Source organism: Neovison vison, chromosome 2, assembly GCF_020171115.1.
Source record: "Neovison vison isolate M4711 chromosome 2, ASM_NN_V1, whole genome shotgun sequence".
NCBI classification, from domain to species: Eukaryota; Metazoa; Chordata; class Mammalia; order Carnivora; family Mustelidae; genus Neogale; species Neogale vison.
The window spans coordinates 1,222,567-1,246,727 of NC_058092.1; the positions used below are offsets into that span (position 1 = coordinate 1,222,567).

At 66.9% G+C, this 24,161-nt stretch overlaps 1 protein-coding gene across 4 annotated transcripts in view; it reads left to right on the forward strand.

Annotated features, from left to right (window-relative positions):
• Positions 1–6,667: 6,667 nt before the first annotated feature.
• Positions 6,668–24,161, forward strand: part of PLCH2 (phospholipase C eta 2) — a 64,725-nt gene continuing 47,231 nt past the window's right edge. For all 4 annotated transcript variants that reach the window (XM_044236965.1, XM_044236966.1, XM_044236967.1 and 1 more), the window contains exons 1-2: positions 6,668–6,800; positions 7,917–8,178. In XM_044236965.1, the coding sequence (XP_044092900.1) occupies positions 8,100–8,178 (79 nt within the window). In that variant the 5' untranslated portion in view covers positions 6,668–6,800; positions 7,917–8,099. The remainder of the gene's footprint in view (positions 6,801–7,916; positions 8,179–24,161) is intronic.

A 24,161-nucleotide genomic window follows, 5' to 3' on the forward strand; every position in this document is an offset into this window, starting at 1 on the left:
TCGGGCTGGGGGAGGAAGGGGTTACCGTCATGTGGCAGAGCTAAGCGACCAAAGTTCAGAGAGGCTCTTCTCGGGTAAAAGCAGGCACCAGGCAGGTCCCAGGTCTGTCCGGTCCCACAGCTGTTCCCTAATGGCCTTGCCTGTTGCTGGACGGGCACGGGGTCTTCACGCAGGTTCGGCCATCATCCCGGACTGAGCTGGCTGGTGTAAGACGCTAAGGAAGACGCCCAAGGAAGAGACAGTTCAGGAGGGTTTCCTGGACGAGGAGGCTTTGCTCTGGCAGAAGGGGAGGGAGGGCTCCATCCAGACAAGAGAGAGGGTCTTGTGGGGCTGCAGGGAGAAAGTTGGGGGAAGGCCAGGCCCCTGCAGAGTGGGGTTCCCAAGAGTGAGGACCCACGGACCAGGGAGAGCCCGATGGGGAAGCCTCAGCACGGCCGCAGGCTGGGCAGGGTGTCGGGAGTGGCACTGGTCACCCGTGCGCTCCCCTCACTCCAGCCAGGGGTGTGGCCTCCGTCCTGGGGAGCGGGCAGGTCAGGCCTGTCCTGGGGCCGTGTCCTGGGTGGGGCTGTGGGCGGGGGGCCACTTCTGAGGGATTGGGTGCTGGAGGCTCCTCGTCTCTCCTGGGGTGCCGCTGTCCTCGGGCAGCCTCTTGGTTGTGGCTGCCGCGTCTGGGCAGGTCCCCACCCTTCCTGGGTCTTCTGCCAAAGGGGCTCCCGGGCTCCGGGAGCAGCAGGGCCTGGCTGTGGTGCTGGGGGGCATGGCCCTGGGGGCCTGAGTGGCTCGGGGTCCTGGGAAGAGGGGGCAGCAGGTGGTGAAAGCCTCTGCGGGCAGAGCCAGTGTTTGTCTGGGTGCCGGTGCTGGTGCTGGGGAAGTCAGGCTGGGGGAACCTCCTGACGGGCTCCCTGCTCTGTTCCCCGTGCAGGCCCCGGCCAGCAGCAGGGGCTCCCCCCTGTGGAAGGCGGAGGGACTGCGTGGACACGTGACCCAGGGCAGGGCAGGCGCTCCCCGGGTCCCGCCGGTGTCTCCTCCAGCTCAGGGCTCTGGGAGCACGTGCTCAGCGTCAGCGGTGCAGCCACTTGGTTCCTGAACGTGGGTTTGCACGACATCAGCAGCCGTCAAGGGCAGCAGCTCCTGGTTCCTCCGGCCCCGTTCGGGGTGCAGCCCCGTGACCCGGGAAGAGGCAGATGGGAGATTTCCGCGGCAGGGTTGGAGAACCGAGGCTGTTGAAGGCCCATGACCTTCCTGGCCTGAAGCAACAAGGGCTGCGGGGCCTGGTGCGCATGCGGGACGGACGCCCCTGCCAGCCTGAGAGGCCCGCGTGTGGCCCGGGGTGCCCTGAGTGTGCCCGGGGGTTCTCCTGTGAGCAGAGAGGCTAGTGGGCAGGGCTGAAGCCTCCTGCAAAAGGCTCTGGGTGTTCCGGCCGGTCCGCTCGCTCATTGCTCTGGCCCGTTTATTGGTTATAAACTGACAAACAGGCGTGACCTACCTTCTGTGTCACCAAAGGCCGGGGCCGGGTGGGGCCCACTGGATCTGGTGGCTCTGGGCACGTGGTGGGGCTGAGTGCCTGGCCAGCGCCTGGCTCCCCCCCACTTCCCCTGCGGCACCGAACTGTCCTGTCCTTGCTCCGGAACCTTCAGAGGCTCCCCAGTGCCTGAAGACAGAGTTCTGGGTCTGACCTTGGCACTGGAGGTCCCGTGGATATTATGGGCACCTTGAAAAGAGGGGCGCAGGAACATGGGTGCCCTGATAGGCAAAGGCTGCTCCCGCCCACAAGGACACCTTCAGGTCCCTCCAGGCTCCCGCCCCGCTGCACTCACCTTCGCGGGCATGGTCCCCTGCACGGTCCTTTATAATCAGAGGACGTGGTCTGCTGCCTGCCTCCTTGAGATGTGAGCCACACAAGTGTGGCACTTCTGACGGGTCACTGCGGGGTCCTGGTTCCATGAGGGGCTTCGGAAGTGTTCCTGAACAAACAAGAAAGGAACAAAGGACCTCTCGTTTTGGTGCCGAGGGCAGGAAAGGGCGCCCCAAAGCAGTGGCTCCTGGGCTGGAGGCCGGCAGGGTCCTTACAGCCCCTCCTTCCCCTTGATCGGTGGCCCAGCAGGTGGTCTGGGCGCTGTCAGGTGAAGGGGAGCCTGGCAGGCAGGACTTTGGGAGGTTCCCCCAACTGAGACGCGAGCTCCTCCGGGTGAATCCTTGGAGGATGCCGGGAGCCCCATCGCAGTTCCGTCCACACTGGGACCCGGGCTCCGTGCCAGCCCTGGGCCCGCGGATCACAGGGCCCTTTCTGCCACAGAGCCTTCGCACACCCTGTCCCTTCTGCCTGAAGGGTCCCCTTCTGCAGAGGGTCCTGGGGGTGTGGCCAGCCCTTGGGCCCCTCTGAGCCCCTTCTTCCCTCCTCTGCTCTGGAGCTTTTTGGCAGCTTGGCTGGTGGGTATGGGGTTGCCTCAGGGTGTGTGGTCATTGGTAGGAACTCAGTGAGCTCTGGGTTAAGGACAGGGATGTGGGGACCGGCTCTGCGCCTCTGCCCTCCTCCTGTCCCAAACCTCAACTTACCTCTCGATGTCAGCAGACTCTGGCCCCCACCCCAGAGACTCAGCATCTCATCTGGGCTGAGGGGAGCTGTTGGATGGAGGCATTCAAGGCAGGGTCTCTGCTGTCCCTCACGGGCCCTGGGCTGTAGGATTCCATTTTAACCCCTGAGCAGAACTGCCCCCTTATGTCTCCGCCTGCAGCTGCCTGTCAGGCCCGAGTGGCCCTCGAGGGGAGAAGATGCAGTGCAGGCGGGGCAGGGGCTCTGGCCCGCGGGCGGGGTGTGGGAGCTTCCCCGGGCCTGTCTCCAGTCGTGAGGCGTGCCCTGCCCCCAAGGGCGTGCTCCCGGTGCGAGCATGGGAACATGTCCCCAGGCATGGGGGTCCCAGGGCGTGATGACCGGGAGGGACCTGTGCCTGCCCTCCAGGGACCTGCCCGCCTGCCCGCCAGGCTGGGCTTCTCCAGGCCCCCGCGTGTGGACCCCGTGCCTGCCGTCTCCTGTGAGGGAAGGGGAGCGCAGCACCCTGCTCGACCGGTGAGGAAACCAAGGCTCAGAGAAGCTCCCGGGCTGTGCTTTCCAGCGCGTTCTGACCCCAGGAGTCCTCAAGCACAGCCGCTGGGGTCCAGTCCTCACGACGGACGGCCGCTTGCCTGTCTGGTCCCCCGGGGATGAGCCCTGGTGGATTTCAGGGTGCATCTTCTGTTTTTGGCATTTCTCAGCACGGATGGGGTGGTTTTGCCGTCATTTTAAAACCTCAGTCTTAGCAGAGCGCAAGGCGGTCTCCGCACCCGTTTCCAGGCCGAGCCGTTTCTGGGGTCCCCGGGGTGTTTGGTGCTGTGCGGACTGGGTCGTGCGCTCGGGCTCGCGAGCGGGCTGCGACACACGGCCGCTGTTAAAATCAAATCAAACGAATTAAATTACGTGAAGCATAGGAGTTGTATCAGAAACGTGAGGTGACAAACGGTCACCCTTCTGGTCTCCTCGTCGGTCACGTCACGCTGGTGTCCGCGCCCTCATCTTGAAGCCGCGGGGTCCCAGCGTCTGCCCGGCCGCCGTCCCCGGGGACATCGGTGGCTGCGTTTCTTCCCGGCGGGAAACTGGCTGCCGCAGGCGCATTTACGTGGAAATTGGCCGACAGCGCCAACCGCCCACCGAGGGTTTGTCCGGGAGCTGCTGGTGAACCGCACCCGTGCCTCCTGGTTATGATTAGTATCCGGTGTTCCCTTCACCAAGTATGAAACCTCGTCATCTCAAAGAATTCTCTCGACGCAGTCTTCCTGGATAACCGTGGACTCATCACGCGGCTCCGCAGAGGTCTCTCGTCGGCGGTTGGGGTGGACTGGAGAGCCGTGCGCGGCGGCTTCGGGGGCCCGGGCGGCGGCCCAGCAGTCCCGGGCGTGCACGCGGCCCGGCGAGCGGACGGGACTCCGTCCTGATGACGGCGGCCCCCACGTTGTCCCGTCCGTCCCCGGGACGTCTTATCCTGTGACTGGAAGTCCGCGGCCCTCCGCCCCCACCTGCCTCCCCTCAGGAAACCAGCCGTGTGTTCTCTGCACTTGAGAGCCCGTTGCGTCTTTGTTCGTTGGCTGTGCAGGTTCCACGTGCGTATGGAATCGCGTGTTTGTCCTTCCTGGACGGGCTGGTTTCGCCTCGGTCCACGCACGCAGCGGCGGGCGGCCGGCGCTCCCCCTTGCTGCCGGCAGAGTCCTCCGTCGTGTGTGGCACGTCTCGACTTGGCGGTGGACGCGGGTGTGCTTCCGTCGCGGCTGCGGGACACACGGGGGCTTCACGTCTTCCCGGATCCGTGTTGTGTGTCTGCGGGCAGCGCAGCGGCGGGGCGGCTGGGTCCTACGGTCTTTCTATTTATAGTTTTTGGGGAACTTCCGTGCTGTTTTCCGCAGTGGCTGTGGCTGTTTACGTTAATATAAATAATATTTTATAAAGAGCAGCTTTTTCCACCAAAAACCAAATCCAGTGAGAAGGGGGTGTTGCTGTTTGGGGGTGCAGGTCTCTGCCGTGCCGGGCAGGAGGAAGGGGCCGGGCTGTGCATCCGTGGCTGCACCGCGGCCACTGCACCTGCTGTCGGGGGCCGGGTGGATGGGCGCACACACAGGAGCCCCCCGAGAACAGCACGTGGTCCTGACCCCCACCACAGCCAAGGACGGAGGAGTCGCGGCTGAGTGCGGGGCTCTGCCTCCCCGCTCCCAGTGGTCCGTGTTTCCCTGTGAGTGGATCTCCCTCTGCCCGAGCACTGGCAGGCGGGCGGGGGGCCGGGGCGGGCGGGGGCAGACTTCCTGGACATGGACACGCCCGAGTCTCTGTCCCTAGCGCTGCCACGCCGCCGTGAGGAAATGCCTTCGGACACTTGGAAGCCATCAGACTTGCCGTGCCGGGTCCGTGCGCCCCAAAATGCTCATTTCGACTTCAGCTCAAATGTCATCGGCAACAGATCCTGTTGCTTTGCCCCCAGGCGGCGGGCTTGCCCTGCGGGGTTCGGAGCCGGCGCCCACTGAGGCGCACGCAGGCCACCCAGCGCACGGGCTGCAGCCACTCTTTCCCGCCAATGCCGCCCGCGCCCCGCGGCTCACACAGGGCGCTGGGAACCTCAGCTCGCCTTCCAGAAGTCCCCAGGGCAGCGGCTTCTCTCCGTGACTCTGGGTGCCTGGTGACAGAGGTGGGGCGGGGGGAGGGCTGACCCGGCGAGGCCTGGAGCCGCGGCCTGGTCCGTGCAGAGCCTCACCCGCCGCCGCGCTGAAGTCGGCGCAGGCGAGAAGAGGAGGCTGTGCGGACAGAGCAGACCGCGTGCCCCGTGCTGGGGGTTCTGGGGATTCCTGGGGCTCCCCGTGGCCGCACTTTGGGAAGCGTGCCCCCTCCGGCGTGCCCCCTCTGGTCTCTGCTTCCTTGGCTCAGTTCTGTGCTCCCAGGGAGCTTCTCCTTCCCGCTGTTCCCACGCAGCCTGGCGTTCCTCTTGTGCGTCCCCTGCACAGTGCCGCGGCCGGCCTCTTCCCCGCCCTGGGGGCCTGCGTGCTGCTCTCTCCGGGGCAGAGCGGGGGGTCCCAAGCTGGTACCTGTGTCTGGCCTGTTCCCCCCTCCCCGCCCCGGGGGTCGTTCCCAGCCAGTGGACGCCAGTGGAGGGAGAGGCAGACCTGGTGACGCCCGACGGGGTGGGGGGCGCTGAGGCCAGAGGAGGAGGTGTCTGGGGGCAGGCAGGGGCTCGCGGGGGGCCCCTCGGCACTCCCGCGAGGAGTCTGCAGGGCACCGCGAGGGGGTGCGGTGGGCATCAGAGTTGCACCGGGAGGAAGCCCCCCCGCAACTGGGGCGTGGGGGGACACACACTGGCTCTCCCGGTGCGCAAGGGCAGCGAGGGTGGGCGGGGCACCACGGACTAGGAGGGGCAGGCGACGGGTCCCTTTGTCCCCTGCGGCTTGGTGGGAGCAGGTGGCCATTCTGTGGGGTGGGTGTGCCCGTCTGGGTGTGAGCGTCACGCCCCTGGCAAACGGACTTGGGCCCTGGCCCTCCCACCTGTCTGGGCCTGGGCTGTATGTCCTGATTAACTAGGCTGGCCCTGGGGGGGCGGGGGTCAGGTGGGCCTCTCTGCCCTGTCCCACGGCCTGGCCCAGCCTGGCACTGAACAATGTCATCTATGAGTGGTCACCTGTGGGCAGTGGCCAGTTTCCAGGACTTGATGTTGGCATCTGGGTGGGAGTCTGGCCAGAGGCTGAGAGCCAGAGACAGGAGGGCCCCCTCCTCCCCTGGGGCCCTGCAAGGAGGAAGCAGCTCGGCTGAGGGCCGTGCCTCTTGCCCGCAGCACCCACTCCCGAGGCTGCTGACCCGGCCGCGGGCCCCCAGACTGTCAGGGGGCCCAGTGTGCCAGTGTGGCTGGAAGGGGGGGCAGCACGGGGGAGCCTGGCACGGCTTGAGGGGCAGGGGTCAGCGGGGTGGGGCTCCGCTCACACGGCCAGGTGCGGCCGGGCTTATGCCAAGGGCTGACCTCACGTCCGTAACGGCCGCGCCCCGGCTTGCGGTGGGGTGCTGTTGCCTAATTAGGTTCTGCTGTGCCAGCCCTGCTGAGCCCCACACCCGGCCCGCGCTCACAGACGTGTCCGGGCACGGATCCTGGGCTCCCGGGGCGGCAGGAAGCCGCGGTGCCTGCTCGGGGACCCGGCAGTAGCCGGCTGGGACGGCGGCAGGAGCTTGCTCCGACCTGGTGGGCTGCACGATCCCGCTGCCTCCGGTGAACCTGGGCCAGGAGACCCCACACCTGCCGGTGAGCCTGGGGCTGGGGCGCGCAGAGGGGTGACCGGGAGCAGAGGGTGCGCCTGTGAAGGGCTGTAGTGGGCACAGCCGGGCTGGGGCGGGAGCGACCCATGACCCTGGGTACCCTGGCCTTGGGGCCACCTGGTCTCTCCCCGTGCTCTTCTGAGGCACGGGACCCCAGAGAGCTCATGGCGGGCAAATTCTAGGTCTACTGGAGGGTGCAGGCCGATGGAGGTCGGGGGGGCCGGAGCGGGCCAGGATGAGGGAGGGACAGACTCCTGGGGGTTGGAGGGGGCATCAGAGGCCTGGGTTTCAAGCGTCCTGTGCTAAGATTGATCCGAGGGGACCGGGGGAGGGGGCCGCCGTGGGGAGCCTGGGCCTGCCCACCTTGGGTCATGCTTCCTCCTTGGGCAGAGCACGGCTCTGGGTGTCTGGAGGGCCCAGGTGTCCCGAGGCCTACCCCAAGGCTAGCCCGGGAAACTGTCCTGGGCCCAGTGGCCTCCCACCGGCCTCTGCAGCCCCTCTCTGGCCCCCAGGGAGGAGGAAGTCCCTGCAAGGAGGCAGCCGTGGCTGTGAGGAGAGCTCGCTGGCTGGAGTGGGGGTTCCAAGCTGGAAAGGAGCCTGAGCAGAGGCCAGGGGGGCTGAGACTTGGGGGGCACAAGGAGGCAGAAGGAGCCTGGGGCCCCACCAGGGGTTTGGAGAACAAAGGGGTTCTATCTCCTGCACAGACCGTCAGGTGGCTGAAAGGGCCTGAGCCCCAGGGCCGGGGGGACGGTGCCAACGGCTGTGGGAAGGGTGAGTGGGCAGCCTCCTCGGCCGTTTCTGGGCCCCGGGGCCCGCCCCACCACGGCCCGCAGCACGCCGGCTCCTCCTTCACAGCCAAAGGTCCAGGCTGATTTCTGTGAAACGATGCCTGTTCTGTCTTTGAACATCATGGAGCTGCGGGAAGGTCCCAGCACCGGGCAACAGTCACACTTTGGTGACGCTGGGGTGACCTCACCTGGGTGGGCTGTTCGGCTCCGGAGGGCGGTGAGCCGGGCTGTCCTACAACAAGTGCCCCACCCCCCCTGCCGTTGGCCCGGATGGCCGGCCAGGCCTCACGCCCGCCGCCCTGCTCTCTCTCCAGGTGTGTGATGTCACACAGGTCCAGCCTCTACTCCAGAGGGGGACGCCGGGGGCCCCGGGGTCAGAGGGACATCAGAGCGGCTTCTTCCGGCCTCCCGCGCACAGCTGGCCCCGGCTGGTGACCCGGGCCAGCCCCATCTCTCACCTGCTGCCCCCGGCCGACTAGAGCCCTCCACCCTCCACGATGGCTCCCCCACCGGGGGACCCAGGGCCCAATCTGAGGACCGGACAGTCTTTCCTGAACATCAATATTCTGCCTGTGGGTGAGTGAGGCCTCTGGTCAGACACGGACGTGGTTCGGAGTCCAGTCCTCCCTCCCGGGAGAGAGTTCTGCCTGTGCCCCCAGAACAGGGGGAGCCGTGGGCGGGGGCCCAGCACACGATGCCGACGGTGGCTGGTGTGCCCCGTCCCCAGTGCACAAGGGTGACATTTTTTTGCTGGTCTTTTTCCAAGATGGGGGGCTGAGGTGGCCTCATCCAAGGACTCAGGCTTTCCTCTAGTTGAGCAGGAACTGTGGTCCAGAAACAAGTGCATCCGAGGGGGGCTCCCCACGGCTTCAGGCAAAGGCGATGCAGGCTTCCTGCAGGGCTGGGGCTAAGAGTGGGAGAGGGGACCCAAGCAAGGTCAAGCCCCCACTGCCTGCAGCCCGGGTGTGTCCTCCACTCAAGGGCCAGGGCAAGGGTGGCAGAGGGAACAGACTTTCCTGTTAGGAAGATGGCTTTGGGGCTGCCGGCTTGCCTGCCAGCTCTGTCTGGGACAGTGGGACCCCTGGGATCCTGGCCCAGCTCGGGGGTCCTCAGCACAGCCGGGCTGTGCATCCCGGGGAGGCTCTCGGTGTCCCTGGGCCCGTCTGGTCTGTGCCTCCCCGTGGCCTGGAGGCAGTGGCATCTGTGGTCTCCGGAAGAAGGTCGCAGTGGTTGGGAGCATGCGGTCTCCTCTCCAGCTTCCGGGGAGCGGGGGTGTCGCGTGCACACTGGAGTGCTCACATCTCAGGTACGTGTCTAGCGAAGGTCCTGCCACGTGAATGTGCCACGGAACCACCACCTTACGCTCGTTCGTGGCATCTCGGCTTCCAACGCCTGGAAGCGCACAGGAGTACAGGGGTGCAGGCGAGCCTGGCCAGGTGGGAGAGCCCCTCCCCGAGGGCAGGGTGGGTGCCCGCAGACTCCGGCTGCAGCAGCTCTCCTGCCGTATAATTTGCTTGAGCCAGGGACGGTCTGCCCACGTGGAAGACTCCCACACTGCTCGGTGGGCGCCTGCGGGCTGGGCGAGGCTCTCCAAGAGGCAGGGGGCTTATCCTCTTCCGCCCCAGGACAGCTGGCTGCCGTGTCCTGAGTCTCCCGCGCCCTGGGTGCAGCGGAGGCCACTGGGGCACGTCTGTGCCCGGTCCCACGGCTCAGGCCCCTCGGGCCAGGGCGGAGCTGCTACCTCTGGGCTGGGGTCCTGCCAGCCCCTGACTCGGGAGTTTGGGCTTGGAGCCGGGGGCCCTGCTGGTGCCCACCCGGAGCGGGAGAGCCCCCAAGTCTGCTAGCTCTCTCGCTCTTGTCTGAGCAACAGCGGGTTGGCCTCTGCCGGCTGGTGCAGGGGCCCTGGCTCCTTCTGGATCCTCCTGGGCGGATGGGCAACAGGTGGGACCCTGACTCTGCTCTCTCGGGAGGTTGGGGAGGAGAGCCAAGACGGAGGGCCATCGGGGTGAGGCCCAGCCAGCAGGCCCGCGTCTCGGGGTGGTGGCCCATGTGCGTGCGTCCCCGTGGGTAGATTTGCCCAGGAGGACCTGCTCGTCCCCAGGCTCTCTGCTGCCTGCTCGGGGGCGGCCCCTCAGGGTAGCGGCGGGGGAAGTGCGCGTGGGCACGTGTATGTGGCAGGAATTGGCGCGCACCCCGTGAGGTTCTGTGCACGTGTGTGTGTGGAGGGGGCTGTGTGTGTGCTCTGTGCGCCCCTGTGCCCCGAGGGGCCGGACCCGGCTTGTTCTCCCACATTCCCCAGGCATGTCCCAGCAGGTCTCCTCTGCCAAGGGGACACGTCTGCTCAGAGGCCCACCGCCCCCTGCCCAGGCCCTGGGGCTGCTGCTCCGCTCAGTCTGGGACAGACACCCAGAGAAAGGGGTGGCTGGAACAGAGAACGGGGAGCCAGGCAGGGCCCTGGGGGGAGGCTGTGGGAGCCAGGGGCCGTGGGGGAGGAACGGGCTTCACCCTCAGACTGCTGTCCCCTACCCCTGGCCCTGTCCCTTGCCTGACCTACATCCTGCTTTCTGTCCCCCACCAGTGCCCCCTGTGCTCTGCCTCCCCTCCGTGCCTGGCTCGTGGGTGCGGATGCAGATGAGACAGGCCCCTGGCTTGGTTCTGGGCCGAGGGCTGCGGCAGGTCCTTCCGGAAGGCTCCCTGGGGCAGCACCACGGAGCAAAGGCAGGGCAGGAGAGGCCCTGGGCCCTGGAAACAGTCAGCAAGGCCATGGAGCAGCCCGCGTGTCCTGGCGGCTGCTTGGGGACAGTCAGTGGCTATAGTTCTGTTTCCCCGGTGGCCAGGGGGTTCCTCCGGGTCTGGACTGACGTCTGTCCGGTTGCCGTGAGCCGCAGCTGCTGAGCTGAGCGCTGGTGCCCGCTCAGTCCCAGAAGGGGAGACGGGGTGTGTGTGCGCGGCGGGGGGAGGCTCAGGCCGTGCCCAGGGGGTGTGTGCCTGGGGTCTGTTCTGGGGTCCTGGCCTCTTGGGACCTGGGTCGGTGGCTTGTGTGGGGGCAGGGCCGTCACCCGCTGCCTGCTCTGTGCCACCCATGCCGGGACTCCCAGCCGCGCGTCTGCGATGGGCTGCAGGCGCCAAGTTCCTGGCGGGGAAGCGAGTGTGGCCTCAGCCCCGCGGCCCACTTGTGGTGGGAGAAAGGCGCCTTCCTGCCAGAGCTGAGTGCGTGGACCCCAGCGGCCAGGACCAGGGCTGGGACTGTGGGACAGTGCCCGGAAGGAGCCGTTCCCACGGCAGGTTGCTCACCCTTGTCCTTGCGTATCCGTGGTTGCAGGTCCCAGTTCGAGCGACTGGAGGCTGCTCTGCGGGTGAGGGTCCGGAGACCCCTGGAGCTGCTCTCCGACAAGCTCAAGACAAGCATGAGGAGGGCCGGGGGTGCCGGGCACAGGCTCTGAGGGGCGGGCGGCACGGGGGCCTTTCCGGGGGCCGGTAGAGACCTGAGCTCGCCTCTGGCCACTCTCTGGCCTGACAGACAACACACCGGGCTCTGCAGGGGGCCGGTCAGCTCTTGGTGCCCTGGGGTCCCGATGTTGGGCCGGCCGGGTGAGAGCCAGGCCTTCGGGACTCGGCAGGACAGACACAGAGGCCACCCCCTGCCGGACGGGGTGCGCTGCCACACAGGGTGCTGGACAGGGTCTTAGCGGGGGAGCGGGAGTGGCTGTCCTCTGGCCACCTGGTCACAGACCAGCACTCCCTCCAGGGCTTTGGAGGCTAGGGTCTGTCCTCTGGGAGGGGAGCACCAGGTTCACCCCGGCCCCAGCTGGTGTGTGTATGAAGGGGACCCGCAAAGGGCTTCTGTAACAGAGCTGGCGGGGGAGGGGCACCCTGGGGACCCTGCTATCTTCGGGAGCCACCTGGCTGCTCCCCAGTCTGCGTCTCCTACAGCCAGGGGAGGAGGGGCTGCCGTGCGGTCCTTTCTCTTGGGGGGGTCCAGATCTCCTTTCTCCCCCAAGGGCACAGAGGGGCTTACAGTGGGAGAACTCCGGAGGACCTGCCTCAGATGTTGGGCACCTGGGCCCGCATCCCCGGCATGGGCCGCCTGTAGCAGCCGGAGCTCTCCGGCAGGGGTCGGACAGTCCATGGGCTCTGGGGGTGGGGGTGGGGGTGGGAGGCCAGTTTGAGCTGCCCCACTCCATGCCCCCACCCCCCAGATGCCGGGCCATTGGGCCGAGAAGGGTCTTTCTTTCACTGTGCCCTGTCCCGATGTGTGATATGGCCCCATGGTGCTCAGAGACGTTCAGTCACTCCCGCAAGCTCACGCAGCAAGTTTTCCGGACAGAGGGTCCAGGCCGAGGAGGGTCCGGATGCTGCGGGCTGAACGAGGTCCTAACATTGGACCCGACGGGCAGAGGGACCGGAGACGGCGGGGTCTCTCGGGCTGGAGCTGTGGGGTCTCCTGCAGCGGGGGCAGCAGGCCTGTCGCCCTCTCTGGACGTCCCCAGTGCTTGGCTGGGGCTGCCGAGGGACAGCGGGGCCTGGAGCGGACGGGTCCCGCTGCCTTCCTGTCCCCGTGTGGGTGCCCGGCTTGGGGAGGCTGCGGTGCATGTCCAGGCCTGTGTCCTCGCGGAGCCGGGGCCGGGAGGCGGAGGGAGGGGAAGCGAGCCTGTGTGCGCCGGGCAGGAACAGGATGTGTGGACCTTCAAAGCGTGTTCAGATCCCCTGCCACCCCCGGGACCTCCGGCCGGCTCTCTGTGTGTCGTCTCGCTTGTAGTTCCTTCTTCCTGACTCTGAAAGCAAGAAGCGAAACTTCCTCAGAGGAGATGCTTTGGAAAATACGGGAAGACATGGAGAAGAGATGGGTCTGGCCACCTCCGTGGGCGCCTCCTAGGAGGCTCTGAGCTCACTCAGGTCTCTGAGCTCCCAGCACCGCGCCCGGAGGAGCCCTACCCTGGGGCTGAGCCGCGGCTGCGTTCCCTTCAAACCCGGGAATTTTCTTCTGGAGCCCGGTTTTTAACGGCTGCCTCACAGTCCAGTGGGCACGGCCCAGCCGCCGCCGCCCAGTGCCAGGGAGCCCAGAAGCACTCCTGGTCACAGAGGAGGCGGCGGGGCTGTGCCCCCGCTGTTTCCTCTGAGGCCCGCGTCTTCGGGACTGTGGCCCCGGATATCTAGCCTCCCGCTGAGCTGCCGGCCGGGCAGGGCCGGGGCCAGAGAGAGGGGGCTGTGGCCTATGCCCTTCGGAGTCAGCCCGCCGGGAGCAGATCTTACCCTGAGGAGCGGGTGGGCAGGTGACCACAGCTCCCTGGACGGTGCCTGCCCTGCGCTCCTTCGCTCCCCAGGCAGGGACATCCCCCCACCCCCACCAGGCAGCCTTGTATCCAGGGAGCAGTCTGGTGTGGGGAGGTGACATCATGCCCTGCGTGACCCCTGCGAGGACTCGGTGGGTGTCGGCTTCCTCTGGGGCCGCCTCGCTCCGGCAGACGCAGTCCTAGCTGGTGGCCAGTTCGAATCTCCAGTTTGCGGGGAATGTGGGAAGGGTCTCTCCTCTCCAGCAAGGGGAGACACGCCAGGCTTCTGGGCTTCCTGGGACAGGTTCCCTGAACCTTGCCAGTTGTGGCCGCTTTCCCCGGCGTCCTGGGCGCTGATGCTTCTTGTCCCCTCTAGGCCGGCCTGGCTGGGTGAATGCGGCCGTGAGCTGTTATGTCTGTGTTTGAGCCACAGGGTGACCCAAAACTCCAGGCTTGGGTCCCCCGGAAGCTGTGGTTTCCCGTGGCCTGAAGCAGGTCACACGATGGGGATTGGTTCTGAGGAGCGTGGGGCTGGCGGCTCCCAGCTCTCCGTGGATGGGAGCCTGACGTGTCAGAGCTGTGCTGGGCTCTGGGACACAGACCTGGCTCTGCTGGCAGATGGGAGCCTGACGGACTGAGACCCTGCGGACCAGTCTGCGGGGGAGCGTGTGGCCTGGGCGAGGCCAGGAAGAGGGGCTCTGCCTCAGGGAGGAGGAGAGGGGTCAGCGGTCAGAAGCAGGGGTTGGAGCTGGCGGTGGTCCCCAGGGCGTCTGGAGGCCGGTGGCCGAGCCAGGCTGTGAGAGTGCTGTGGCAGGAGGTCTGGGGGTTGCTTCCTCTGGAGGGGAAGCCTGGTTTTGTGGCATTTCCTCGGTGGGGCCAGGGAGCACACATCCTGACACTGGGGGCTGGGACTCCTCTGGGCTGGGGGCTAGCTCTTTGACCGCCCTGGCAGGCCAGAGGAGGCCAGCCCAGCCAGCAGCAAGCTTAGCAGAAGGTGTTTAGGTTTCCCTGAGATTGCACAATGGGCAGGTGCTTATACGGGACTGGGGAGGGGGCTCCCCTGACCAGGCTTGGTGCACTGGGTTGCAGGACCTCCCTGTGTATGGAGCCTGGGGAGGGCCGTGTTGGGGGCAAGATGGCTCTGCCCCCCCTGATTTCAAGAGGGAGGTTGGCTTCTGGGGGCTCCCTGGGGGCTCTGCCTGGCACAGGGTGGAATTTACTGCCTGCCGGGCTTAGGGGGGAACCAGTGAGGGCCCCTCCTCCCCCTATCCCTGGGGCCATAGGAGTAGCCCAGCCCTGTCCCTGTTGCCTGCTGCCAGCTGCGGGAGGGCATGGGGTGTGAGCTCCGCTGCCCGCCCCCGGACTCACCCTGGAGCTCAGAGCTGACAGCCGACACTCGCTGGCCCAGGCCCCTGTGCCCGGAGCGGGCAGGGAGGGAACAGCGAGCCCAGACCTGGCCCGTGGAACGAAAGGGTCTTCCAGATCTTTCCAGCCAGCTAGGAAAGAGTAGATAAGCATCAGGCAAGCAGCGTTCTGCCCAGCTGGGCCAGGGGCTCTTCTTGGAGCCTGGCCAGCGGCCCCTGTCATTGGGGGGTCGCTCCCAATCAGGGTGTCCAGCCCCCCCTCCTTCCCGAGCTCACCTGGGACCCTCTGAGGCCTGCTCTGCCTGGAGCTTTCAAACCTTGAGCATGGACAGCTCCACCCCAGATCCCCCCCACCAGGTTCCCTGTCGCAGCAAAGAGCACCCCAGACGCTGCTCCTCACAAGTGCAGGTCCCCTCACTTCCCTCCACCTGCACAGCCACGCCCTGTCTGAACTACCTCTGTGTCTGCTGCCCAGGCTGCCAGACAGCCTGCTTCCTGCAGCTCCCCGCCACCTCCCTTCCCTTCCCTCCTTCCCTCCCACCTCTACCCACCGCACCCCCCCCAACTACATATAACACCTTCTTGCTTTTATCTCTAAGACCCTTAGTGATCTGGCCCTGGCCCTTGCTTCCCTCACCTGCCTCTCCCCCAATCCCTTTCCCTCTGTTTACCCCACCCCCACTGGGTAAAGCTTAGTGCCCCCATCTGAGGCCCCTTCCTGCTGTGCCCCTCCAAGAGCCCACCCAGTGTCAGCCGAATAGTTTTTGTAAACTACACAGGGAGTAGTTTGGATGCATGCTTTATGCTGGTCAGTAGGCAGAGGCCTCCTCTAGGGCTGGGGGCTGGGGCTGGGGTCACACTGAATTCCTAGCTGCCCAGCTGGGGGCCCGGGGATGTGCAGGTTACAGGAAGGGTGAGCCTAGCCAGCAGCCTGGCTACTGTGGGACATCAGGGCCCAGGGTCCACTGCTCCACAGACAGCCAGGGTGGCTGAGGGACCGAGGGTCTGTGGGAAGGCCTCTCGCTGTGCCCCTCCCCCCTCTCCAAGACACACTCCCCGCCCCCACCTCTCTCCCTCCGTGTCACCTGCCCCCTTCCCTTCTCCCCAGAGCCACCCCCCGCCGCCCGGCATAGACCACATGGCAAAGGCAGAAACAGAGCTGGGGTGATGGCTATGGGGTTGGGGTGCCCACGGGGAGGCCTGGGAAGGGATATTCCTCTCCACGCCGGGATGGCCACAGGGTATCCCCAGCACCCTCTGCGTGGCGGGGAAAGCCCCTTCCAGCTGCCCTCCAGGTGCTGGGCCCTGGCACCCCCGCACCTCCCCTGCGGGCTTCCATGCCACGTGGAGACAAGCTGCTCACTGCGGGGCCCATGTTCTGCTCAACTGGTCTGGAGTCATTTGGGCCGGGACCAGCTCGAGTCCACCGTGTGCTTCCGGCTCACCAGCCTCGCCCCTCCGCTGGCCAGGGGGACTCGCAGGGGGTTTGCCCTGGGGTGGCCAGGGCGTCATGGAGCATTTCCAGCCCCCCCTCCAGAGCTGGGCTGTGCTGCCCAGGGGTCTGGCTGGCCTGCAGGAGCTGAGAGCCTGTGGATGGCCGTATTAGACGTGGCCCTGCCCAGCCCTGACCCAGCTTGTGGACCCTGCCTTGACCTATCAGAGTTAGGTGGAAACACCCACTGCATCCAATGACAGAGGCCCTTTGGGGGCTGGATCCCTGGTCTCCAGGAGCCTGAGGCAGGTGCCTTCTCTCTGTGCCTCAGTGTCCCCCTCAAAGAAAAGGTGCTGTCGGGAGTCAGTGATCCCTGAGGGCTGGCAGTGGTTTCGAGACCTTTGGCTCATCAGAGGTGGCCCTCCCAGGGTGTCCTCCCCTTTCCTCAGGTGGGCAGCGAAATGCTTGCACTGGGGGGAGGGTCAGGCCGCCCACGGGTCCTCCTGTGCCCATGGGGGATGCCTGGCACAGCACTTGTGCCAGCGCTGGCCGGGCTCGGCCGCGGTCTGTCCCCAGGCTCCGGCTGTGTGTGTGGGAGGCCGGAGCCGGCAACACTGAGACCTGATCCCCGCACACTGTCTTGAGTTCTGATTGAGAACGGGACGTCTTAAGACCAGATGCTGGTGAAAAATGAAACACACACTTTCTAAATTTAGCCGGTTGAGAATTGCACATTCCCCCAATTAGGCGTATTGATTCGGCGTGCGCGCCGGCTCCCCCCGCCTCACTTGCTGTGCCGCCGGCTGCCTCCACGCGTGCCTCTCTGGGCCCCCGTGTCCTCGCTGGGCTCTCACGGGCTCATCTGTTACTCCTGGAGGCCGCACCGCCTGGAGGGACAGTCTCAGCGCACAGGGGCAGCTGGGCAGTGTGGCTGGACTCCTCTCCGCCAAGGCTGAGCAGACACACGCCTGAGGCTGCCCTGAAGCTGAGCCCAAGCCATGGGGTGGGGGGAGGGCAGGGGGCACGTGGTGCCCTGCCTGCAGGGACCTTGTGATCTTCCTAGGCAGCGACACTCAAAACAAGGGCAAGCCCCTTGTGACATGGTGTGTGAAGTTCTCTGGCTCAGACCGTGGATGCTGTGGTCTCAGAGGGGGTGAGCACCAGGGACAAGGCAAGCACGGAAGGCTTCCTGGAGGAGATGCCTTGCTCTAGGCCCTGGAAACCAGGCAGTGGGACCCCCCTGGGTGCCAGGCTCAAGGGTTTGATATTCCATGACCGGAGAGTAGAGTTCTTGAGGATTTGGAGCCAGGAACGGCCTGGACAGGCCTGTGTTCCAGCAGCGTCGGTGGGTTGGGGCTGGTGGAGGCCAGAGGCCAGAGGCCAGAGTGGGTCTGGGAGATGTTGGAAAGGAGGACAGGCCAGAGCAGTGCTCAGGAGGAGTGATGGAGGGCTATGGGGGAGAACAGGCTGTCCTCACTGCTGGAGTTGCTCCCAGAGGACCCGGAGGTCATGGTGGGCATGTCCACACACCACGTGCCCTGTACGATGGCCTCTTCCCATCCTCATGGCTGGGCTGCCCAGACCCCCCCCCCCGCTTCTCACAGTGTCCGGAGTCTGGCTCAGAAGGTGGGGGTCTCTCCTAGGGGTCTCTGGTCTGCATCCCAGCTTTGCTCGCAGCAGGAGTCTGGGCTTCTCTGTTTCATTGGCTTGGTTTCGGTCTCTCTGTCCCTGGGCCTCCTTCCCTGGGCCACACCCCCAAGGTCTGCTGGGACGCAGCCATGCCCAGGCATCTCCACCCCCAGGACTGGTGTCCTGGTCCCTCTGAGACCAGCCACCTCTTCCCCTGGCTGAGCCCCATGCCACTGGGGAAAAGGTGTGCAGATGGGGACGGGTGGCAGTGTCACCTTCTCTGGCCTGCTCCCAGCCTGGGTGGGGGGGCTCTCAGCCAGGTAGTGACACAGGGGGCTGTCACTCTGAGGAAAGCCTTGGAGGCCCTGGGATGAGCGAAGGGCAGAGGGAAGCCCATAGCCTCTGCCCGGCCAGGGCCCTGCTGTGATGTCTCCGAAGCTAACTGTGGGTGCCCACGGGTATGATCCCAACACGTTGTGGGTCCTCAAGCGAGAGTCTCAGCCTGGCCTGGGTGTGGCTCCTGCAGGGCCCCTCCCAGCATGTCCCAGAGGCTGTCACCCGCCCACCTTCTGTCATATCTCAGGGTCCTGGCGCTCGGGGTTGTAGGTCGGGGTGGGGAGCAGACCCAGCAGCCCTGGCCCTTGTTCTGAGCTCTGGGCCCCTGGCCTGCCGGGGTGAGTGTGCTGGGGGCCGTGTGGGCAGAACCTGGAGGAACCGGAGCCCAGAGAAGGGAGGAGTTTGGCTGAGGCTTGCGCTGGTCTCACCCGCATCGGGGCACCTGCTGTTGCTGGCCCAGGGGCTGCTGGTGGGGTCTTAGCCTCCCTGGACACTGTTGCCCGCTGGACATGTTCTCTCCGTCTGTGTCCCCTCTCCTCTCCCACTGCTGCCTCCTGCAGAAGGGGGTGGGAGGAGGGGGCCGAGGTGGGGGCCTCCAGGAAGCCTGGTCTGGTGGGGAGGTCCTGTGAAGGTGGGCCCCAAAGGGTTCAGGGCTCATCTCTGTCGCTGCTTCGGGGGACCTCTAAGACCCAGAGCAGTGCGAGGGGGACAGATTCTGACATCCTGGCCTCCTTGGTGTATGAGGCTGGTTTGGGGCGAGGAGGCTGTGGGCTAACCCCACTGTAGCTCTTCCCATTTCCAAGACGGCAGTGGGAAGCACCCCTCCCCCCCGCCCCCCCCACCGCCCGGGGCACTGCCCCCCCCCCGCCCCGCACGTGGACTAAGGGTGCTTCCCGCCTGGTGGGGGAGCTGCTGCCCCTCAACTCGCCAGGCCGAGACCCTGGTGCAGCTTTCTCCGCTTTCTCCACCTTACATCTTGGGGGAGGGGTGAAGCCCGGCAAACACCTCTGCCCGCTGCGCCCAGCCCCTGGACTGGGCGGCGTCCCCGGTGCCCCCCCTTCGCAGTCCCACCGCCTGGGGCCACGCAAAGGGGCGTGGGGGGAGAGAAGAGCGAGCGACGAGGCCGCACCTCTGCGGGGAAAGCCTGCGCGCCCCACTGTGCGCCCCGCTCTGCGCCCCGCTCACGTCCCGCTCTACCCCCGGCTCTGCGCCGCGAGCCCCGCTCTGCGCCCGGCGCTCCTCGCCTCTGCGCCCCGCGCCCCGCTCTGCGCCCGCCGCGGAGCCCGCGCCCCCGGCCCCCACCGCGCACGGGGCGGGCAGGGGGTGTGGTGCGGGCGGCACGAGTGACAGCGCTCTCCTCGCGCGGCGCCTCCACGGGGCGCAGTGTCGGCGCGCACAGCCCGCCGCGGGCCGCCCGGCCTGATGCCGCCCGAGCCCCCGCCCCGGCGGCCCCAGCCCGAGCCCGAGGCCGGCTGCTGACTGCGCCCCCGCCGCCCCCGCCGCCCCCCGCCGCCGCAGCCGCCGCGGAGACAATGGACGCGGGAGCCGCCCCGCCGAAGCACAGTAGGTGCCGCGCCGCTGCCGCTGCTGCGCCCCGGGCTCGGTGGACGCGCGGGGGCGCCGCTGCTCGGGCGGGTCGGGGCCGGCGCGGAGAGGGGGCGCCCGGTTGGCTCCGCTGCGCCGCGGGGCGGTGGCGCCAGCGGCCTCCGAGGTCCAGACCCGGGAGGGAGGACTGGGATCTTGGAGGCGGCGGGCGGGGGTGTGGGTGCGGGATCGCGTCCGGCAGGTAAGGGGTCCTGGGCTCTCTTGGAGGCCCAGGTGCGCATGGAGGCATCTGGGGCTACCCGCTGCGAACTTTCCTCCCCTGGTTTCGCGCGGATGGGGCGCTGGGGCTGTGACCCTGTGCTGAGGCTGAGCCCCGCTGAGCCCCGGGAGGGCACCCTGTCCCCTCACTGGATGTGGACGGTGCAGCAGGGGCACGGCCATCATCTGGGCCTGTGGGGAGGTGCTGGGCAGAAGGCGGCCAGGGTTGGCCGGGGCCCTTCTGCTTGGCTGCAGGTTGGGCTCTGGCCCCACCAGCACCGGCAGGGGGGTGTGGTGGGGCCTGCCCTGGCAGGGGAGGGACCCAGTAGCTCTGTGGGGGGGCTCCCAGGCTGTTTGTAGGGCGCTGGCACTGACGGTAGGGAAGCGGTGCAGGGCCTGCTGGCAGAGGTTAGGGGCACACTTCAGGGGAGACAGAAACTTCTGGAGCCGGCAGAGGGAAGATGCCAGGGCCTCAGGAGGGCTCCCCCCACCCCACTCCCTCTCTGCTTAGAGACCCTGCAGGCGGACCGGAGGCTGACCCCCCAGCCAGAGTGGCCTTTCTCCCATGGCCTTCCCCACCCCTCACCATGGGACTGTCCATGTTTGTGCCCTTTCTGTGCTCTCCGCCCTCATCTCCCACAGGTGAGGCTCCGCTTTCCTGGCACTTGGGCCTCAGTGCGGAGATGCTTGTCCTGAAGAGCCCGTTAGGGTCCTGCCAGGGTTCCTAGAGACCAAAGCGTCAATCGGAGCACTGTAGCCACAGAGGGGAGTTCGGGCCCCAGGGGGCAGGTCAGAATTGGGGTCAGGAGCCAGCATGTCTGCCCCGAGACCCGACTGTGGCCCCTGCCTGGGGAAACAGAAGGGATGGGCTCTGCCGCCGCCCAGCCCCCACTTCACGGAAGTTCTCACTGAATTTAACCCATGGTCATGTCCGCATGGCCCTAAGGAGAGGGTCTGAGGGTTCCAGAAAGAAGGGTGTCTGTGGCGGGTGACGTGTTGTCTGATTGAAGGGTCCTTCTGCCCTCTTCCCCCAGCCTGAACACCTTGGTGGCCCTGTCCTGGCCTGAGCCTGGCCAGAGGCTGTGGCTCTGCCCCCCCCCCCTGCCAAGGCAAGAGAGCTGACACTTCTTGGGGGGTCATGGGACTCACTGCCATGCAGTGCCCGCGTGTCCTGGGGCTGCCCAGGGGGTGGGCCCGGTGACCCTCACGTTTTGGACCCTGGCCCACCTGAGCTTTGGAAGCGAGCACAGAGCTGGGTGGGGTCTGCCCGGGGCCTTCGGGGCCTCCGGCCACCAGCGGCGCTGATGGGCTGCTGTCGGGGCGCAGCTGCGAGCAGGGAGGGGGTTGGGCTGGCCAAGCCCCCTCCTGAGCGTGTGGTCAGCCGGGGACCTCCTCAGCTGGTGCCCGAGCCAGGTCGGTGGGGTCCCCTAGGTGCCAGAGGGTACTGTGACCCGTGCAGACCCTCCTGGTGCGGACGGGGGTCCGGTCCCGCCCAGGTCCTCACTCCCCGAAGCCGAGAGTTCGGGTTACATAATCCGCCCCCCCCAACGGGCTGTGGTAAATGGCAGGAGCCGGTTTGACAATAGGAGTTGTGATTGGATTTTAATCTTTAATGCCTGTGATAGACAAAGAGCTGCCGGCCTGTTTGTACATATTCTGTTACCCTGCGCCTAATAGGGCTACTTCTTTGGGCGTGACCGCCGTACAGGCCCTTTGCCTGCTCCCCAGAAGGGAGGGAGTCTGGCCCAGAGATCCACAGGCTGCCTGCCACCTGCTCCAGTGCTGGACAGGGCAAGGGCCGGGCTGCCAGCGGGCACTCCTGTCACCGCTGTCTCCCTTCTCTGTCTCACGCAGTCACATCCACGGAAGCCCCCAGCCCCGAGTGCAGAGAAGGGGCAGCCGCTGGAGGCGTGAGATCATATCCACAGGATCATATCCACAGCGCCCACGGCAGACCCGGCCAGGCCCTTGGACCCCAAGGACCACTGGGTACAGATGGCCCTGGACATTTGGGGCTCTGCCTGCCTCCCCCATCTGCCTGGCTGGCCCTGGGGAGCCAGAACTCTGTCTGTGACCCGGTTTCCCAGGTGCCAGGGGTGGGTGCACACCTGGCTGGCCCTGGGGCCTCCAGATGGCCTCAGGCCCCAGGCAGAAGTGGGACCCCCGTGCCATCAGCCCTGCCCCCAGCCCCAGCTTGAGGGGTCCTGGGAAGCAGGAGAGCTCCGTCCCCCCTGCACTGCCCGCCCTCTGGATTATTCTTAGGTTTGTTGTGTAACAGACACAGCATAGGGAGCAAGGGCTCCTGGGAGCTGTCTCCAGCGCTGCTGCCAGCCAGCCACGAGTGGGGCTTTTGTCCCTTCTACCTGCCCAGCGCAGGGGGCGAAGGAGGCTGCCTGCTCACTGATCCCAGCGGAGACCTGGACAGCTGGGGCTGTGGCGAGGGGGCCTGGGCCGGCAGGTGCTCTGGGTCTCCCCTGGGCTGAGTGTGGCACGGAGGCCTCAGCCTGCCTGTGTGCACATGTGTTCCACAGGCGTAGTGGTCTCGGGAGGACACCCGACCCAGCCCCGCCTGGCCCCTCATGGCCCTTCTTCCAGTCTTCCGCCCCCTCTGCCCTCCCAGCAGCCTCTGGGGCTTGGTTCTGGAGTGTCCATCTCCCCCGGGCAGAGCGGGCTCCTCACCTGCTTCTCCCCACCTGCTCGGCATGGGACCCCGCATGGTGCCCGGGTGGGCGGTGGGCAGGAGGCTCCAGGAGGCGGGGGGAACCGGCAAGGCCTGCGGAGGCCTGGGGCAGGGCATCCGCTCAACCCAGAGCCCGAGTGGGGAAGGCCCCAGAGCACTCAGCTCGCTTGTGTCCTGGGGGGTCGTCTCCCTGCTCCCCTGCCGCACCCGCGTGTGGACCCCGACCTCACATGCACGTGTGTAGACACCAGTCCTGAGACGGGAGGCCTCCAGGCCGCTCAGGGAAAGGAGGTGAGCCAGCGGGCATACTGGGTCCCCCACTTTCCACCTCAGACTCTGCCGTGCTCAGAGGGGACTGGGCAGTCGGGCCAGTGCGAGGAGCAGGGAGAGGCACCGGCACGATGCGGACCCCAGGGACGGCCTGGGCCTGGGAGGCAGAAAGACAGGGAGGGCTGGGCGCCCTCTCTGAAATGTGTCTCGCGGACACATTTGGAACATGTGGAAGAGCCCAGGGAAGCCTCTGACCCAGGCCAGCCACCTGCTACCCCCAGCATGGCCTCTCCTGGTCCCCTTACCGTCTGTGGGCACCTAGCCAACGGTCCTTCTGTGCCCCTCTGGAGAGCTTGGGGCTCTGATCCTGTCATTCACACAGAGTGTGTAGCTCCTGCCAGTGTTGGCAGCTCTGGGGCCCCAAGGCCGCTGTGGACCTTGTGTGGGAGGCCCCCACGCCGTTAGACCCGGCAGAAGCACCCACCTTAATAGGAAGGCTGCTTTTTGCGCGAACGCCCTGGGAGGTGGTCCTCCAAGCCAGCCCGAGGGGACCACACGGTGCCCCGCAGCGGCCAGAGCAAAAGAGCAGGAACCTCCGTCCCTGCTGGGGGCCCCAGGTCAAGGTGTCCAGGGCTGCGTTCCCTGCAGAGGCTCTATGGGAGGACCCCGAGGGCCCGCGGCGTCGCTGCGTCCTCGCCTCTGCCTTCTCGTGCCCCGGCCCCCCAGGTCCCTGTCCTCCTATAGAGACGCTTGTCGTGGGATCTACGCCCCACGGGGCGACCGTTTCTAGCTTCGTCACACCTGCAGACGCCTTCTGCGTCAGTTCTGGGCTGTGGGTGCGCCTCTTGGAGGCCAGCCCTTGGCCCTCTACAGCGGTCTTGTGTGCACCCGCCATGCCCCTGCCCAGTGCCGGCAGCGGGGCCAGGTCTCAGCCCCCCGGGCCCCACAGATGGGGACCTGTGGAGCTGCTCCACACAGAGCCCCTGACAGGCCAGGGTCGCCACCACCCCAGCTGTCCAGAGGCTCCTGGGGGAGGGTGGGGGGGGGCCTGGAGGTCCTGGCCTCCTGGGGGAGGTGGGGGCGCCCCCTTCGGTGAATGGCTGCTCCTGGACCCGGCCAGCCGGCGGTCATGGCCACCCCGAGGAGTGGGGACTCCCAAGCACCCCTCCCATCAGAGTGGGCTGTTTTGCTGGTGAGGGGAGGGCTGGCTCCGGTGGGCTGAGTGGCCTGCAGCCTTGGGGTCCGAGGGCATCTCTGTACCACAGGGATCGGGCAGCCCCTGGGGCACTGGCCAGCGGCTCTGCCGAGGCACCCCTGGTCTCATCACCGCCCCGAGCAGCCCTTGAGCTACAGTGGGTTTCGGGCACTACCTGGGAGCACGGAAGACTGGGCTGGAGAGAGGTGGGGAAATCACCATAGATGGAGCCTTTGAAACGGGCTCCCAGGGGTCGCTGCCCCCGGAGGGCCCCGCTGGAGGGACTCAGGCGTGAGGGTGCGTGGGGAGGGGAGAGCGCGTCTGGGGGCTCTGCCAGAGCTGGCTGGCTTTGGTGGGAAGGTGCAGCCCAGGCCCCGCCCGGGGAAACCGGGGCTAGGAGGACCCCCAGAGTGGGGCAGACTTGGGTTCTCTCCCTGCTCCACCGCCGAGCCCCGTGTGGCCTCGGGCAGGGGCCTGGTGCGAGCGTCTTCACCTGTGCGGCGGCCACGGCTGCTGCCCTGCCCAGCTTCCAAGGAGCAAGGCAGAGAGGCCAGGGCAGGCCAGAGCCTCCTTCCAG